Here is a 19,280-nt window from a genome sequence, read left to right as displayed (position 1 = left end):
CAAAAGGAGAGTTGTTTAACAACAACAACAAAGCCTTTAGTCCCAAACAAGTTGGGGTAGGCTACAGCTGAAAACCGAAAGATCTCGCAACCAACTCATGGTTCTGGCACATGGATAGCAAGCTCCCATGGATTTTCTTTGGTGATACTCCAGTCCTTCAGATCTCTCTTTACGGACTCCTCCCATGTCAAGTTCGGTCTACCCCGACCTCTCTTGACATTACTAGCACGCTTTAGCTGTCCACTATGCACTGTTGCTTTTGGAGGCCTGCGTAGAATATGCCCAAACCATCTAAGACGATGTTGGACAAGCTTCTCTTCAATTGGTGCCACCCCAACTCTATCTCATATATTATCATTCCGGACCCGGTCCTTTCCTGTGTGGCCAGACATCCATCTCAACATGTTCATCTCCGCCACACCTAACTGTTGAACATGTCGCATTTTAGTCGTCCAACACTCAACGCCATACAACATTGCGGGTCGAATCACCGTCCTATAGAACCTGCCTTTTAGCTTTTGTGGCACCCTCTTGTCACAGAGAACGCCAGAAGCTTGGTGCCAATTCATCCATCCGGCTTTGATCCGATGGTTCACATCTTCATCGATATCCCCATCCTTTGCAACATTGACCCCAAATATCAAAAGGTGTCCTTCTGAGGCACCACTTGCCCATCAAGGCTAACCTCCTCCTCCTCATGCATAATACTACTGAAACCGCACCTATGTACTCGGTTTTAGTTCTACTAAACCTAAAACCTTTCGATTTCAAGGTTTGTCTCCATAGCTCTAACTTCCTATTAACCCCCGTCTAACTATCATCGACTAGCACCACATCATCCGCAAAGAGCATACCATGGGATATCTCCTTGTAAATCCCTTGTGACCTCATCCATCACCAAAGCAAAAGGATAAGGGCTCAAAGCTGGCCCCTGGTGTAGTTCTAATTTAATTGGAAAGTCATCTGATCATCACTTGTTTGAACACTTGAACAAGTGAAATGATTTACATGTTCAAAAAGGAACACTTGAACACTTGAAAAAGATAAGGACAGTTGTTTGCAAAAGGAATTTCTTCAAAAGAAATGTTTCAAATGAATTATACAGATTATTGCAGACTCAGTTTAGCAGAATTGCGACCAAAGAGAAAACTGTCATAACCGAATGAATCTATGAATATAAAGAATATTACAGATGTGCACCTTGTAACCTTAATAAAATCCACCCTTTATAAAAAAAAGTACCTTGTAACCATATAGGCCTCTGAAGTCACTGCTACTAAGGTTATCTGGGTACCAGTCACCAGCTCGCTTTGTGATAAATGGCCAAAGGAAACCCCATGATATGACTGATCCAAGAAAAACTGAACAGTTAACAATATGGGGAGAAATAAGACCATACCCAACATAACTGGGATTGAAGTTGAAATAAAACCTGCCAGAATGTGATAAACATAACTTCAGACGAATGGACATTCTTAACTTGATCACATATATATATTTATACAACTTATATTCAAGCTCAAGTTTGAATAGGTAAAAAGCACGACGTGTGGCAAACTAGTCATTAGTGGTGTAACTTCTATTCTTCTGTATTTTAAAATGTCACTAGCACCGTAATAGGAAAATACATAATTTGGGGGAAAGAATGAAAGTGAGCCTGCCGATTATAATGTATATTAGTTTACTATGGATCTCAGATCCTCCCTGATCATGAAAATTTTAGTTAAGACAAAATGGTGAGTACATGATTTAGCAATAACATATGAAGTTCACATTCATCATCCACAGCTCATGGCAAGTAATCAGTCCACGTTCATTGCAATCACAATGTTAAGTGTGTCAGCATCGGTGTGCGTACAAAAGAGGGGGGTGGGGGGATGATTGGGGCATTGATGACTTACGTGTTCTTAAAAGCTGCAACTCCAAATGTTGGGAAATTGTCAAAACCACAGGAGTCACCAACACCACTAAAGAACCACTTAAAGAAGCTCCAGCCAAAACTAAGGCCCATGTACTTTACAAGGCAACTGACTTTCTTTCTGTAAGGCAATAGAATAAAAATGCAAAAACATGTGAAAAGGGGTAAAGAATCACAGAAATTAAAGTTGTGTACGAATACTACAAACATGCATAGAAAATTAGCAAGTCTCTTGTATAGTGTAGTGTCACTTGTGCTAAGAATTCTGTTCTGGAACACCAAATGGCTAAACTTTAATACGAAATGTTTGTGGCCATTAGCTGGCTCGATGAAAAATGGGACTAAGTTTCACACATCTGAATTATCTATAAACCACCATGTTTCTGCACATCTGTCCTTTTGGCACTGAAGCCATAGAAGTGAATAGTGGAGGTGCTACAACGTTATGCAAAGATGAATTATCTCCGTCACTCATGCATCTCTACTTCCTACAAGCTCCACTTTGGCATAAGTGTTTTTCCTTCAGAGTTTAGAACATATGCATAGTCATATCTAGTGGCAACAGACACAAGTTTGCCGGGTGGGAAGATTTGTTTATCTGGCACCATCAAGAAGACAAGAACGTGCCATGCATGTTCTCAGGATTGTTCATGCAGTGCAGCAAAAATTCTTGTTGTCCAGAGTACGGTTGAAAGCAATGTAATTATACATCAAAAAGACACCGTGTCCACATTCTTGAAACTTAGATAAGTACTTATTGCCATACCCTGTAACGTCAGCTTCTTTTTCTCCATGCAAGCTACTCCCTCCGTTCCCAAATACTTGTCTTTCTAGGCATTTCAAATGAACTCAACATACAGATGTATGTAGACATATTTTAAAGTGTAGATTCACTCATTTTGCGCCGTATGTAGTCACTTGTTGAAATCTCTAGAAAGACAAGTATTTAGGAACGGAGGGAGTATTAATCATCAGAGCTGTAGCTGTCCCACCAGGAAATGCAAGCTTGTAATCAACCACCAATACCTGCAGCACTTTACTTAAGAAATAATACTTTAACTCTGTAGCTAAGGGTAGAAAACTATGATTTTTTGTTAAAAGAGACCGCCTGCCAGATTGAAATGGCAAAAAAGACCACCTCTGGATCAGATTGGCAAAAGAGACCCCCTTGCCGTGGCGGCAGGCGCGCCAAGCGACACGTGGCACCTGCCGCCACGACGCGAGGCGGCCGGCCCCGCCGCCATGCTGCCAGGCGGCCAGTCCCTGGCAACTGAAATCCAGGCCAGCGACGGAACGGAGCTGGGTATGGTGGGCCATGCCACCACATGATGAGGCGGCCAACACGGTAGCCCTGGGAGCGGCACTGTAGCGACGCACTGCTGCTGCAGGGCCATGCCACCACCCGTTGAGGTGGCCGGCACTGTAGCTGCTGCGCGCTGCACTGTAGTGGGACGAGCTGCATTGCTGCTGCTGCACATATATATAACCTTTAAAATAATTTGTGCATATATATTACCTTTAAAATTGTTCTAACAATATTCTCACTTATGATGAATCAATAGGTCTTTTCTGTAACTTTATCAAGTCAACCGAACCGCAGGTTGTTTCCTCTTTATTTCTATTTATCAAAACCCATATATTCTAGTGGACATGATGACACACACAATGCTAAAATTAAAAATAAATTGCATCAAAGGTTGAACACTGCAATGTGTGCAGCATATATGCGAGACAAATTAGTTAATTAGCAATATAGTGCCAGCCCACGGCAGGCCGCGTGCAGCAGCAGCAGTGCAGCTCGTCCCGCTTTGCACCAGTAGCAGTTCCAGCCGCCTCAACTGGTGGCGGCATGGCCCAGCAGCAGCAGTGCACGCTACAGTGCCGCTCCCAGGGCTACAATACCGGCCGCCTCATACAGTGGCGGCGTGGCCCACCATACCTAGCTCCGTTCCGTCGCTGGCCTGGATTTCTGTTGCCCACGACTGGCCGCCTGGCAGCGTGGCGGTGGGGTCGGCCGCCTCACGTCGTGGCGGCAGGCGTCACGTGTCGCCTGCCGCGTCTGCCGCCACGACGAGGGGGTCTTTTTTGTCAATCTGATTCAGAGGTGGTCTTTTTTGTCATTTCAATCCGGCGGGTGGTCTCTTTTGACAAAAATCATCTCCCTTCTTTGACTTTTCTTTAGATAATACTCCCTCTGTCCCAAAATAAGTGTCTCAACTTTATACTATACTAACTTTAGTATAAAGTTGTACTAAGCTTAAAACACTTATTTTGGGACAGAGGGAGTACAACAGAGTAGAAACATTTGCAGAACACTTAAAAAACATTTCGAAAACAGACTCACAAAACTTCCAGAATCCATGTTTGCAACATTTCCATACAAGAAAAGATACCTTTCGTAGCATGACAATGGCAAATGGCCCGAGGAGAGCAACGAGGAACAGAAAACCGATCATCCAACCAAGCGAGGGATCTTTGACGTCTTCCACTCGGTTACCCGGATAGTCAGGCCCGACGAGCTCATACGTCTTCCTGTCCATGGCGAAGATGTACGATGCCGAGCACCCTACCAAGAACAAAGAAGGGATGGATTTCCTTAGACTAAATGCTCGAGAAATAGGCGGCGACATGTTGCAGCTAACACTTAACACTGCAAAAAGCGACATGTTGCAGCTAACACTTAACACTTAACACTGAACGCGAGGCCGCCGCACGCAATTGACTTAGTTTTTTAGAAAGCTACTGCGTTTTTTATGTTTCCAATCGACGAAACAGAAAGAAAATAGGTTTTACGCTACATCCTCCCCTAGGGCGAAAACCCTAGGGTTTCGATATCTTCCGGCGTCACCGCCGGAATCCTGCCTCCGCCCCGGCCACCGATCGCTGTTTGTCCTCTCTAGACTCGGGCCGATCACGGGGGTTCCTGGTGATCCTTCCCAGCCTTGGAATAGAGCAAATCCGAGAGGGAACGGGGGCGTGTAGATTGAATCTACAAGATGTCAGAAGGTTCAGGATCTCAGGGGAAGCGGGAGAAGGAATCAGCGGAGGAACTCCTGGCGAGGCTCACGCTGCAGGAAGAGGAGGAAGACGACTTCATCTGGGAGGAGGAGTTGCCGGATATGCTTGAGCCGGCAAAGTGGCTTGCGATCGTTCGGGTTCATACACTAAAATCCTTTAGCCCTAATGCTTTGTATAATGACATGAGGGCGACATGGAATCCAGCTAAGTCAGTGACATGGAGGAAAATCAAGGCAAATCTGTTCACGGCACAGTTTGGATGTCTTGGTGATTGGAACAAGGCGATGGCAGAAGGCCCATGGCTGTTCAGAGATCAGGCGGTAATAATGCAGGAATGTGATGGTTTTAAGAACCCAGATGCCTTCAAGCTCGACAAGCTATCTGTATGGGCACAGATACACCGTCTACCGGATAAGTTCTTAATCGAGCCGGCGGTAAAGGGCCTGGCGTCCAGAATTGGAGAGGTGGAGGAGATCCAGTTGAAGCTTCCCGCTGGATTTTTTGGTGAGTTTGTCAGGGTCAAGGTGAAGATTGATATCCACTCCAAGATCAAACGCTTTGTCACAGCCAAGAAGGGAGAAGAGAGAGTCCAGTATCAGGTCAAGTATGAAAAGCTACCGATCTTCTGCTTTAATTGTGGTGAGTTTGGCCACTGGCACGAGGAGTGCGGGGAGGGAGAGCACGATGAAGCGAAGTTTGAATGGGGTGATTTTGTGATGGCTGACAATTTTCGTTTCAACACTGCTGGTCGTGGAAACCACGGACCTCAGAGGGGCCGTGGAGGTCAATGGTCGGGGGGGCGAGGACGAGGTAGAGAACCCTATAATCCCAATCAGAGCTGGCGTTTTAATGCCAGGCCACCGATGCAGACAGAACAGGAGGCCTCCTCTGAAGGGACCGAGCAGAATGGTGGGAAGGTAGTACCTGCCACAGGTGTGGGGGTAGTTTCCATTGCAAATCAGGGGTCTAACAAACGCCTTTCGGTTGAGAATATTACAAGCCCAAGATTGGAAGTGCAGACGGGAGGGATGAGAGATGCTCGTGAGGTGGTAACCATAAGGGACCAGCTTTTGGTGCCACCCCCACCTCCAGTGTATGTGTCCCCTAGGAAAGAGAACAAACGCCCGAAGAAGGGGTTGGGAGAAGATGGCTCAGCTGCTGGAAAACTGAAGACTGGGGAAGATGATAGTAATGAGAAAACAATGAATGCAACATCGGCGGGCTCCTCCGAGGAGTACCGCCGGGCACAATGAGTATCTTAAGCTGGAACTGTCGTGGCACGGGCAACGCTGCGACAGTTAGAGAACTTCGCGATATTGCGAACAATTTTGCCCCTACTCCTTTTTGTATTGTTGAGACCCAGATTGATAGATCGAGGGTAGAAAAACTAGCTGGAAGTATTGGATATGATAATGGATATGCGGTCAGTAGTCAGGGTAGAAGTGGAGGACTAGGTTTGTTTTGGAACAATCCAATAAAAATTGAGATTTTGGGCTTCTCTGTGTATCATATTGATTGTTCAGTTGAGGAACCGGGTTGTGACCCGTGGAGGTTGACACTTTTTTACGGAGAGGCGCAGACTCATTTGAGATATCAATCATGGGATATTTTGAAGGGGATCAGTACTTTGAGTAACCTCCCATGGGTCTGTATAGGGGATTTTAACGAGGTACTACGTCCGGAGGAGCAACAAGGCATTGGGGAGAGGAGCAATGCCCAAATCCAGGGGTTCAGGGATGCCATAGACGTATGCATGCTGATGGACATAGGCTATCTAGGCCAATTCTGGACCTTTGAAAAAAAGGTTACTGGTGGCAGTTACACACGGGTACGCTTGGACCGTTCTCTGGCTTCAGCAGAATGGAGCGAACGTTTCCCAAATGCACAAGTTAAACATCTAACAGCAGCGACCTCGGATCACTGTCCCATCTTGCTAGAGTTTCAAGGGAGGGCACCTAAGCACAAGAAGGGCTTTAAGTATGAACTTATGTGGGAAACTCACGAGACGTGGAGAGACACAATTGCTGCCAGCTGGGCAGGAGATCCGGTGGAGTGCATGGCAGATCTAAGAGCAAAGTTGAAAAGAGTCTCGGTACAGCTAGGAACCTGGAATAAGCATACTTTCGGCTCAGTACGGAAGGAAATAAAAAGTTTAAAGTTGGAACTAGAACGCCTGCGGAGCGATCCGGCTAGAACAGCGCCGTCACGTATTGAATTGAAGATCAATGAGAATTTGATTGAGTTATATCACAGGGAGGAAATAATGTGGAGGCAACGCGCGAGGCTGGAGTGGCTGTCGGCGGGAGACAGAAATACACGCTTCTTTCACCTTCGGGCAAGTGAGAGGAGGAGGAGAAATATGATTAAGGCCTTGGCAACATCCCTGGGTGTGATGACAGAGAACCAGAATGAACTCAAAGTCATGGTGACAGACTTCTATAAGAACTTGTATCTATCAGAAGGGGTGAGTGGCATAGAGGAGGTACTTGATAAGGTACCGGTGAAGGTTACAGAGCAGATGAATGCCGCTCTTCTGGCACCTTACACAAATGAAGAGGTCAAGACAGCCCTCTTTCAAATGTTCCCGACAAAGGCACCGGGACCGGATGGGTTCCCCGCCCACTTCTATCAAAGGCATTGGGATATATGTGGGGATGAAGTTACCAAGGCTGTCCTGAGGATTATCAGAGGGGAGGAAAGTGCTGCATCTATGAATGACACCGTTTTGGTTCTCATCCCGAAGGTAATGAATCCTACCTTACTTTCTCAGTTCCGGCCTATAAGTTTGTGCAATGTAATCTACAAAATTGCCTCCAAGGTTGTTGCAAACAGGCTCAAAGTGATCCTCCCAGACATCATATCTCAGGAACAGTCAGCTTTCGTTCCAGGAAGGTTGATTACAGATAATATCATATGTGCATATGAGTGTTTGCACTTCATGAAAAGAAGCAGAGCAAAAACCAATAGTTATTGTGCACTAAAATTAGACATGATGAAAGCTTATGACAGACTGGAGTGGCCATATCTTCGAGCCATGATGGAGAAGCTGGGATTTGCACACTCCTGGGTTAATATAGTGATGGATATGGTTCAGTCTGTATCATTTCCAGTCCTCTTCAATGGAGAGAAGCTTGAACATTTTACTCCTACCAGAGGCATCCGTCAGGGAGATCCAATCTCCCCCTATCTTTTCTTGATTGCAGCAGAGGGCCTTTCGTGCCTTTTAAGATCCAGTTCTCTTTCGTCTAGTCTTCAAGGGGTCAAGGTGGCTCCGACAGCTCCGGCGGTCAACCATCTCCTTTTTGCTGACGATAGCCTGTTGTTTTTCAAGTCAAGTGTTGAGGGGGCTGCGAGGGTCTCAGCTTTATTGGAGATATACTGTAAAGCGTCGGGTCAGAAGACAAACAATGCAAAATCTTCAATCTTTTTCAGCAAGAAGTGCCCAAATGAGGTGAGAAATGAGGTCAAACAGATTTTGAATGTAACAAATGAATCTTTGAGTGAAAGATACTTGGGGATGCCCACGGAAGTTGGCCAATCTAAAAAGGGTACTTTCAAGTATTTGAGAGATAGAATTTGGGAGAAGGTGAGAGGATGGATGGAAAAACTTCTTTCAGTTGGAGGGAAAGAAGTGCTCATCAAATCAGTGGCTCAAGCAATCCCAGTATTTTCAATGGCGTGCTTTCGGTTACCCAGAGGCCTTTGTGAAAATATTGAATCCATTATAAGGCAGTTCTGGTGGGGGAGCAAACAAGGAAGGAGGAAGCCCGCATGGGTATCTTGGGACGTCATGACGAAACCAAAGTACCTTGGAGGCATGGGGTTTAGGGATATGGAGATTTTTAACCTTGCTTTGTTGGCTCGCCAGGCATGGAGAGTACTGGAAGATTCAAACTCACTTAGTGCAAGGATATTGAAGGCTGCATATTTCCCGAACACAAGCTTCCTGGAGGCAGAACTAGGCCATCACCCCTCTCAGATTTGGAGGGCTGTTCTTGATGGGAGAGACATTCTGAAGCAAGGCATTATTAAGCGTATTGGCAATGGGCAAACAACAAACATTTGGAGAGATAACTGGTTACAGAGGTCTGGACCTTTCAGACCGATCACTGCCCTCACTCCTAACCCGCCTGTGATGGTAGCGGAACTTATTGATTCGACCACAGCATCGTGGAAAGAGGAACTGATCCGTAACACCTTCGTGCGTTTCGACGCTGAAGCCATCTTGTCCATACCGATATGCACTAGGGCGATAGAGGATTTTTGGGCTTGGTCCGCCGAGAGGAGCGGCAGATTTTCTGTTAGTTCAGCTTACCGGATGGTAACGTCCAAGAAGGAGGAACGAGGGGACTGGCTGGAGCGGACCCCGGGCGGCTCCTCACTGAATGCTAACCGAAGGGACTGGTCGACATTGTGGAATATAAAGGTGCCATCCAAACTAAGGGTCTTCCTGTGGCGGCTGGCGAGGCACACTATGCCGACGATGGACGTATTGCATCACCGGCACATGTCAGAAACTCATCGGTGTTTGCTATGCGGGAGGGAAGATTCATGGAGACATGCACTCTTGGAGTGCACGATGTCACGGTGTGTGTGGGCGCTCTCTGAGGATGAATTGGTGCAACTTTGAGTATGAACACGAATCCAAACGCGAAACACTGGCTGCTGGAAATGCATGATCAATTAACGCACGAGAGGTTCGTTCTGCTGGTGGTCACCCTTTGGGCCACATGGAGAGCACGACGTAAGGCGATATATGAAGGGGTTTTTCAGAGTCCTGAAGGAACTAACCAGTTCATCAAGTCATACATAGTGGACCTGCAAACTATCGCTGCTGTGGGCAGTGGTCAGGAACAACATCAAGCGACGAGACCTAGCCACTGGATTGCACCACCGGACACGTATGCGAAGATCAATGTGGATGCGGCGACCGCAACCAACCGAGGAGTTGCTGCTGCTATCTGTCGAGATCAAGCTGGCATCTTTCAAGGTGCTTCGGCTCTGGTTATCAAGGGAACCAATGATCCACCAACGCTCGAAGCATTAGCAGTCAGAGAGGCTTTGGCGCTTGCCGATGATCTTAATAGCTGCAGAATACATGTCGCTTCTGACTGCAAAGTTGTACTGGACGACATCAAGAACAAAACACCGGCTATCTATGGAGCTATTCTGCATGAAATCATAGATGATAGTTCCACTTTTATTTCATGTACCTTTGTGCATGAGTTTAGGAGCTCGAATTTCGAGGCTCACAATCTAGCGAAGCATAGTTTGAATTTGGGGGTTGGCCGCCATGTGTGGTTAGGCAATCCTGGTAATCTTTCTTTTGTACCTTTGAACATTGGCACAAGTTAAATAAAGCTTCCCGTGATTGTCTCAAAAAAAAAAAAAAAAGCAAATCGTTACAAGAAATCATCGTATCCGCTTGGTTGGCATCAGCAATTACGTAAATACTCCCTCCGCCATTTTCATCTATTTTGATGACAAGTATTTTCGAACGGAGGGAGTACTTTATTAAGAAATCGTCACATGTCACATCTCTTGGAAGATTGCTGCAGTCTTTGTTCAAATGACGGTGTTAGTACTAAAGTTTGTTCTCAAATGTGCCCACAATTCGAGCCATCACGAGATACCAAACTTCTTCAAATGTGTGGAGCTTTGATCACTATACTGTGTACCAACTTTGAGATTCGTCGGCGTCAATTTAGGCGCGTGAGATTTAGTTTTCCTACTTTCCTGCCCAGCTTGGCAAAGCGCACAAGCATTTTATTTTTATTTTTTTGAGGCAAAGCGCCCAAGCATATGCAATTGCCAGAGAGCCGTACCGCGCAAGCAAGCAAAAAGTGAAAACACTAGCTTAAGCAAGCAAAATGTGAAAACTGCAGCATTGGAAACATAAAAAACGCAAGAAAACAGAGGGGTCGAGATATCAACAGAATGAACAGGGCTGCTGCTATTTTCGCCGCAGTATGATTTACACGTGTGTGAAATAAATATGTACACGATGCGGTTCTCTTCTATTTGTGGCATCCAACATTCTAGCTACAGTCTATTTACGCCCTAGGCAAGAGATGGCTTGAAGTACATGCACATCGGCGGGTCAATCCTCATGATAGAGAGTATTGCAGAAGGGACGCTCCAGATGCCGTCACCGCAGATCAAACCCGAAGCAACCGCGCCTGCAAAGTCCTCCGACTCCTTGCGGTTAATCTTCTCCCAGACAAACAGGATGACCGTCCCAACAAACATGTCAATCGCAAAATACGCTCCAATGTAGAAGGGAACAGCCATGGCCATCGGGAGCGGGATGAATTTGGACACGCTGTCTGGAGTGACGTCCCTCAGGAGGTTGATCGCTATGGCTGCAAAGAAGAAGAAAGAGCAGATTGCTAGGCAGTGTTGGGGGAGGGCCGAGAATCCTTCGACGCCCAAAATCGCCATCTCACGGAAGATGACAGCATATGGAGCTTTGAACATGCCATCAGGATTGCCAATGTCAAAGGCCGTCCAGTAAAGCCAGAAGGTGAGAGGAGCAATGACACAGCCAAGGGCAGTCCCAATCAACTGTGACACAAACATGGACCTTGGTGAAGAGAGGGTCAGGTAACCAGTCTTGAAGTCCTGCATGAGATCAGCGGCTGTGGATACTATGGACATCATGACACCACAAGCTGCTAAGCCGGCGATCACACCACCATGCTGGCCAACCCATGAGGCAAAAATGAAAAGACCAATCTTTCCGTATGTGGATGCAAGGTTCCAGTCTGTTAGGCCAGTGCCGTATGAGTTGCAGAAGGCGAGTAGGGGTGCAACAACATAGGCAGAAAGGACAAGGTACGACTTGAGCTGTGGGAACATCATTGGTACAGTTGCAGTTGAAATTGCTGCAAGCCCCACATAACCAGATCCTGCTAACCAGGGAGGGATACTGTCCTTTACAAATACATCATTCAGAAGCTTCTCTTCGGAAGATAATTCAGAACTTTCATCATCTGCAAAATAGTAAGACATGAACAAGATGAGATGCATGCCATGTGATATACTGGTAGCCTGGTAGGTGTAAAGCGTACAACAAGAACATTACCATCCTGAGCCCGGACAAGGGGAAGCCTTCCTTGCTTTGATCGTGCATTCATTATTTCCTTGATAGTAGCATAAATGATCTTGATGAGGTTATAGATACCATCACCAAGTATCACAGATACAGAGATAAAAACCTGGAAAATGGGATGGAGAGACAATTTAGTTTTTGCGAAACATAAGCTTGTAAAGAGTTGATGAGTAAAGAGTGGTCAGTCTGTGAACAAAGAATAGTTTCAGAGTTAAATGAGCTGCCATCTATATATTATAATTTGCTAAGAACTAACAAAATTTCGAACAATCTGAATATTGAATAAATTTTTAATGCTTCCATCACAATGCCAGCTAATGAAATGCATAACAGCAAGGGAGTCATTAGTATTACTCCATGTTTACTTCAACAGCATATACATATTTACTTGGCTAATTATTATCGAGTGGAAACAAGCCACAGTTTGTAACAAGTGATTCATAATCTAGTTCTAGATCTACTACAAAAATCATAGGTGGATTGTCAAGCTGCAGCCTGCAGTATGGAATTAAATGTTGTTATAGATGTAATGAACAAACAAAATCTTAAATCAGTATACCTTGTATCCATAGAGCCCTTTGAAATCATTGCTTCCGAGGCCAGCTGGGTACCATTCCCCAGCTTTTGTGGATATATACGGCCAGAGAAAACCCCAAGATATGATGGCTCCAAGAAGTGTGGAGCAATTAACAATGTGTGGGCATATTAGACCACAACCAATATAGGTTGGACTGAAGTCAAAATAAAACCTACAAAATATGGAATAGGTAAACTTTTAGTATGGGCTAAAGGATAATCCATCTTAGGTCATGAGAAATTCCACATGATAACTAACTTATAGAAGTGGGAGGGGTGGTTAAAGGCCGCCAAGGGGGCAAAGAATGCAAATTTCTTTCCGCCCTCAAAACTAAAATGAGTATGCATTTTCACTTACGACTAGTGAACCTTAGAGGAAATGGCAAAAACAAATTAAAAGCAATCTTACGTGTTCTTAAATGCTGCAAGTCCGAGAGAAGGGAAATTATCGAAGCCACAAGAATCCCCAACACCACTGAAGAACCACTTAAAGCAATTCCAGATAAAACTTATGCTTAAATACTTTCCAAGACAGCTAACTTGTTTTCTGCAACCATAAAGAGAAGTTCAGTATAAATACAAAGAAACTTGGAACACTGCTACAAAGGAATCAAAGGACATTGCAATTTAACAAGTATATGCTGCATAACTAGCTGAACAGACAAGAGGAACTGTTATTTTATATCTTCAGCTCCACCCTGTGTGCATAAGTTAAACATTTCATGTGCACTCTCTTTCCAAGCCTAATAAGATATTTAGTATTTAGAGTACATAGCATCATTCCTGGTCTGAATACAATAGAACCAAACTTCCATATATATATAAACTTACGATCGGCATTTCCTATTTGTGCTTTACAAGGAAAAAAAAGATAAAACTACCTAGCACATCTCCTCAGTAAAGTTCAGTCCATATAAAATATCACCTAAATGCTGGTTAGATTACTGTGGCAAATAGTACTTATATTTCTGTACACAGAAAAGGTGCCATCGATCTTATATAACTAAAAGAAGTTGCATTGATGGTTAGAAGATGGTGCCAAAAATACTCATAGCAATAGGAAATATAAATGCTAAACTTGGATTACCTGATATAGCAGTAAAACTACTATAGGTACATTCTTTTTATTAGTTTGGGACTATTAATTTTGCAGTTGTTTTTACAGCATAGTTTCATGCAAAAGCCCTATTTATTACACCAGTGGACTAAATTTCAGTTAACTGTTTCATGCATATGAATATCTGATTGAGTCACAGGGAAGAAAGGGAATTTAAGGACAACGTACTCAACAAGAAGAAACAATGCACCTTGAACTACCCATGCAAGCCAATTTATTTTTGCACAAAACTAACAAGCAATGTATGTTTCTTACTCTGCAAGTTCAGCTCCAGAAGTAGTGTGGAAGCTATTTATCAACATAGCTGTAGCAGTTCCACTAGGATAGGTCAGCTTGTAATCAATTACCATCACCTAGCGAAAGCCAAAAAAGACATCAGTTTACAAGGTTCATATTAGACACGTCCAAGTTAAGCCCACTTAATCAAAAAGAAAAAGTGTTCAGATAAACATAAGATGAGTGGGTACCTTGCGCAGCGCAACAAGACTAAATAGACCAAGAAAGCTAACAACAAACATGAATCCGATCATCCAGCTCAGTGAAGGATTCTTAACATCTACCGCCCTGTTACCAGGATAATCAGTCCCGATGAGCTCATAAGTTTTCTGATCCATTGCAAGCATATACGACCCAAAGCCACCTGCATCAACAGAAATATATTAATTGATATTGTGAGTTCAATGACAAGGGTGCAATTGCGAGCAATCATAGCAACCCCCTCCCACTCCCAACGGAACACCAAAACCGGCTATTTATGATGTAGTAAAATTTAACATTCCCTGCATCAAGATATCTCTCAAATCCTAAGACAGTTGGCACAAATGAGAGTCATAGTTCCACAATTCAGGAAGGCTTCTAGTTAACTGGTCTAACCAAACGTAAGTAATAAGCAACCCAAAATCACACGGCAGAATCGCATCTTCCCACCTAGCAAGTCAAGCAGAGCAATCTACTAAGTAACGTTGAGAAGAAGACGTACCGCTGAAGGCGAGGCCGTAGCAGGCGACGACGCAGGTCTGGATGACGGTGTTCTCCTGCTTGGTGAAGGGCTTGGAGACGATGCCGAACCTCTCGAGCGCGGCCGTCCAGGTCCGCACGAGGAAGTAGCCGAGCAGCCCCGCGGCGACGTTGAGCGAGGGGATGATCCCCACCGTGAGGTTGAGCTTGTGCGTGATGAGGCAGAAGAGCACCCCGAGGATGGCGCTGACCACTATGCCCCGCACCGTGAGCTGCTCCCGCCACGGCGGCACCACCTCCGCCTCCGCCGCCGGCGCGGCGCCGCTGCCGCCGGCGAGGAGGGGCCCGGTCATGTCCGCCTCCGATCCCATCTTCGGCGCCGCGGAGGCTAGTGCCGAGGCGAGGCGACCCTCCTCGGATCTCACGGATTCGGGGGATAGCTGGTTTCGTGTGGGAGAGGGAGAGGCGACGCCGACGATGGAGGAGGTGAGGACTGTGCGGAGGCGGGGAGGGTGTATTTAAGAGCCGATTTACTGCTAAGCTAACAACTGGTTTCGGATATGGCCACCGCAAAGCACAGACACCTGGTGTGATACGGGGTCCATGACATGTGGGGCCTAGAGCCCGTGACCTTTTCTTTCGGGCCGTGGCACCCTATCCTACCTAGGGTCGATGCCAATGCGGACCCACCTGGCAGTTCCGAGTTGGATTCTTCTTTTCACCCGTTCAGACGTTCAGAGTTTGATTCTGAATTTATTTTTTGACAGTTTGATTTCGTCTAAACTGCGCCGGGCAGGTGGGCCCGGATTATACCGGTATTGGTAAAGAGGCGTTCGTTCAAGCCGAGCGAGAGAGACGTGCCGGCTATCCACGTGGGGCCCAAACGTGCCGGTTGAGCCCACCACGGTAAAGGTTTCCGGGCCCGCCTGTCATGGCCCTCGAAAGGAGCGGGATGGTTCGAGCGCCGTGAATCTTGCTCGAACTGGGGGACCTCGAGATCTTCTGTGGGAGTGTGAAAACGGCCCCCGTGCTGGCTCATCGCACACGTCGGTGGGGGCCATGACCCAGAGGGAGAACGAACTGTGACTGATAGTTCCACGTGCGGTGCTCGGGACCAGGATCTACTGCGGTGGCGTGAGGCTCCCGGTGGTGCGAAGCCGTACGCTTTCACTGCCGTCCCCGTAACATGCGGGTGGTGTTGGCCGGACGCTCGCTGTCTGGTGGGTCTTGTCTCCCTAGCTTTTATACATTACTTCCACAGTAATAATACTTGTTTTGTTTTTGTTGCGGGACGGCCCATCTAGTTAAGTTAACCGTGGCCACACAGTTCTACCGCTTGCGTGTGTTGCTACGCTAATCAACAACGCAGAGCAAGCTCAAAAGAACTCGGGCCTTGATTGAGATCTTGTGGGCCCGGATGTAAGGGTAACCACACATGTACACTCGCTTGAACCATCAGGAAATGTGTACTATATCTTGTGGGGCTGAGTGTAATGATATCCACAAATGTACTGATGATTTGGTCTGCTGCTAATGTGAACCATCGAAGCTAGAGTGCAGTACCAGTACCAGCAGGAGGCTATGCGTTTGAGTTTGACCCTGATTTTTAAGCTGAGCACGAGTTCCTCGCTTCTCGCGGTTGGTTAGCTTAACAATGCTCTTACGTCCGTTTTAATTGCTTCGCTCGCTTCTGGCAGTTGGTTAGCTTAACCAAGTTTCTGAAACGGGATACTCTTCCACACCAAGAAAAAAAAGATTAATCCGAGTTCGCACACGAACACGTCACCGTATACCTCCAACGCCAAGGGTGATGCCGCTCACGTTGAAGGAGACTCGTCCGGAAGCGCGGTAAGCAAGCAATTCGACGGGCGCTTTTGTAGACTCGAAACCCCACACGCCAATGAGGGACCCCGTTAGGGCATGTGGCGGCTATGAACTGCCCTAGGTCAACCTGATCGCCCCTAGGTTCGCCCTCCTGCAATGAAGAAGAACGAACGAAGAATGAGAAAGAAGAACAAGGGAGAAGATAAAAGTAAATGTAAAAGATGATAGATTGATTTGTCGATTGTGTGTTGTTGTTCAATCGGTCATCACCTCTTTGTCTATATAAGAGGCGGATGTACTTCTCATACAAAAAAATGACTTGCCTTGTTGTCCAAATCATCAAAACCAAAACACAGATTATTCACGACCTCCGGCCCGGATGTTCGGCTGAAAGCCCGGATGATCCGGCCAAGCCTAGTTTTCTGACAACAGTTCACTAATCGGGTTGTAACTTTTGCATATGAATTCGGATTAAGACGATTTTTATATCAGAATCAACCTCCTCAATGATACGCACAACTTTACTGTTGAACACTTTTTGATTTGAGACCATCTTGAGGGGGGTTCGGGCTATTTTCTAAAGTCTGCAGTAGAAAAAGTTGTTCGGATGTCCGAACTTTGCCCGGATCGTCCGGCCTCCACCCGGATCATCCGGGTCTACCCCCAGATCATCCGGCTTCGTCCTTAAGCTTATGTTGTTTGGTTCGTTCGTTCGGCCCCCGACCGGATGATCTGCACCCCGGCCCGGAAGATCCGGCCAAACACAGATGCAGCGCGCGGTTTTGGCTTTAGAATTTGCGTACGGCCTTGGATGGGGACGATTTTTTATATCAAAATCGTCCGTTTCGACGAGGCGAAGAATTTTAGTTTTTAAACTTTTTTCATCCGAGGCCATCTTAATTACGCTTTTGGCCATGCAAGAATATGGTGTCAACACATGTCCCCCTATTTTTCAGCAAATCTCATGTGCCAAAAATAGCTTGCACATAGCTTATTCGAAGGACAATGTTAACACTTCATCGGCCATTTTGCATGTTCTTAGGACAATAAGTATATACCGGACATCTTTACTCTTAGAGCTATAATTGTGCATAGGCCATTTAGATTAGCAACAAAAGTGTAGCTAATCGAACGTATGATGATTTGGTAATACCCTTTCATGATATAAGAAATTGTATTGCATCCATGGATTAAAATATTCCCATGGAGGATAACCAATTATTCCTAATGATGAATTTCATGGCATAGGCATTAATGGCAAGTTGAAGAATATGGATATTGTTTGAACCGAAGATTCTGATGTGCAAACCTTCGGCTTGGTTGTTTAGAGCTTTCACTCTTCTCTTTCTTCACATTTGTCGCACTTTTTGCAATGGAAGCTTGCGTATTATTCTTGTTGATAGCACTTCTTTTGGGAACCCATGCCATGTTCCTCTTTTCAAGTTCTTGTGCACTTAGCGTTTGCAATTTCTTTTTTTGCCGATACGATAAACCGAGTAGACGCCCTGGCTATGATTTTGTTTGAAGCAATGGCAATTCTTATTTTACCTTGTGCACTCTCAACTTCTTCTTTTCAGATTCGGCACTTGATTGACTTGCCTTATTGCCTTTAATAGCCAATGTCAACACTTTAATTGGCTCTTTTTCGTTTGGGGTCATATCTAAAGTGACACTCTTATGACCATCTCTTTTGACGTGGTAGACTTGCTCAACCACCTCCTTATTATTCCTTGTGCTCCGAATCGATTCTTTTTGAATGAAACAATCTTTAACGTATGATTGCTTATTGAATGTGAGTCTTTTTGGAGCTGCATGATCTTTGTGAGATGGTCTAAAACAAGATGGAGAATGTGCACTTGAACCATACCTGTCCCATGATGAATATGAAGAAAAATTAGCATAGGGAGGTATCCATGGCATTGGCATTGGCGGCCCCAAATATGGTATGAATATGATGCATTGAAATTTCCACTGTGCCAATACCGGTCCTCGGGTTTGCGTCGAGGGGGTGAGCTTCACGCTTTTGAATTACTTGACCGATAAGCGATCTTCTCCTCTCTTATCTTATGAAATTTTCCCAATAGTTGCCCGAAAGTGACTTTCAACCTTTTCCCTTTGTGCTTACCTTGGCATTTGCTTGCATCGATGTTTGGATTTCTTGTTGTCCCCCAGTACTTGGCGTCTTCATTGCAACTTTAATGGAATTTTCTCCTTCAAGAATATTATCATTGTGCTCTTGAACAACTTCCTTACTTGAAAGCTTGATCCCATTATCCGCAGTTTTTACCTTCTCATGTTTAAATGGATCGGCTTGAAGCAGTCGATGCAAAAATCGTTTGCCATCAACACCAATCAGAACAGACGGGTCATCTCTTGGTGTCACAATAAATTTCAATCGTCCTTTATTGATGATCGATTTTAACTATTTGACAAAACATGTTGCAATCCTCAAAATTATGCTTGGACGAATCATGCAACTTACAATACATTCGTCCTTGGATTGATGACTTGACGTGGTGATCAAGAATTCTAACGTAATTATTTTTTAGCAACAAATCAAATATTTGATCACACATGCTTGAATTGAAGGTATACTCCTTGTTTTCTACCGATCTTGGTGCACGAACGGCTTTCGATGTAAGCAAACGAATGGTTCAGATTTGGAATCTCCCCATTCGACTATGCATTGTGTTTTGCATTCTATGTCCGATGTCTTTGGATAATATATTATATTAGCATCGGATTTTTCAAAAGAATTT

General features: G+C 45.3%; 2 protein-coding genes across 2 annotated transcripts in view; both read right to left on the bottom strand.

The window, feature by feature from the left end:
• LOC119360931 (probable metal-nicotianamine transporter YSL5) overlaps nucleotides 1-4,584 on the bottom strand; it is a 6,308-nt gene extending 1,724 nt beyond the window's left edge. Inside the window, exons 1-5 of the mRNA XM_037626368.1 lie at nucleotides 4,312-4,584; nucleotides 2,859-2,944; nucleotides 2,685-2,720; nucleotides 1,902-2,039; nucleotides 1,243-1,432 (exon numbers count right to left, since the gene is read on the bottom strand). Of these exons, the coding sequence (XP_037482265.1) occupies nucleotides 1,243-1,432; nucleotides 1,902-2,039; nucleotides 2,685-2,720; nucleotides 2,859-2,944; nucleotides 4,312-4,584 (723 nt within the window). The remainder of the gene's footprint in view (nucleotides 1-1,242; nucleotides 1,433-1,901; nucleotides 2,040-2,684; nucleotides 2,721-2,858; nucleotides 2,945-4,311) is intronic.
• A 6,248-nt stretch (nucleotides 4,585-10,832) lies between these two features.
• On the bottom strand, nucleotides 10,833-15,197 carry LOC119364113 (probable metal-nicotianamine transporter YSL6). Its single transcript, XM_037629524.1, has 7 exons — nucleotides 14,720-15,197; nucleotides 14,208-14,380; nucleotides 13,996-14,093; nucleotides 13,033-13,170; nucleotides 12,607-12,796; nucleotides 12,021-12,153; nucleotides 10,833-11,928 (listed from the first exon to the last, which is right to left on the bottom strand). Exons 1-7 carry the CDS (start codon nucleotides 15,066-15,068, stop codon nucleotides 10,997-10,999), a joined length of 2,013 nt encoding a protein of 670 aa, XP_037485421.1. The 5' UTR covers nucleotides 15,069-15,197; the 3' UTR covers nucleotides 10,833-10,996.
• Nucleotides 15,198-19,280: the final 4,083 nt, after the last annotated feature.

The sequence above is a fragment of the Triticum dicoccoides genome, chromosome 2B, assembly GCF_002162155.2.
Source record: "Triticum dicoccoides isolate Atlit2015 ecotype Zavitan chromosome 2B, WEW_v2.0, whole genome shotgun sequence".
NCBI classification, from domain to species: Eukaryota; Viridiplantae; Streptophyta; class Magnoliopsida; order Poales; family Poaceae; genus Triticum; species Triticum dicoccoides.
This window is presented reverse-complemented; position numbering and strand designations above follow the sequence as displayed.

Bases quoted from the DNA above. Each gene is read 5' to 3' on its own strand.
- LOC119364113 (XM_037629524.1), bottom strand. From the start codon at position 15,068: ATGGGATCGGAGGCGGACATGACCGGGCCCCTCCTCGCCGGCGGCAGC. The intron at 13,171-13,995 runs GTAAGAAACATA...TTATGGTTGCAG, and splicing joins TCTGGAGCTGAACTTGCAGA to AAAACAAGTTAGCTGTCTTG. The intron at 12,154-12,606 runs GTATACTGATTT...CCCATTTTCCAG, and splicing joins AAGGGCTCTATGGATACAAG to GTTTTTATCTCTGTATCTGT.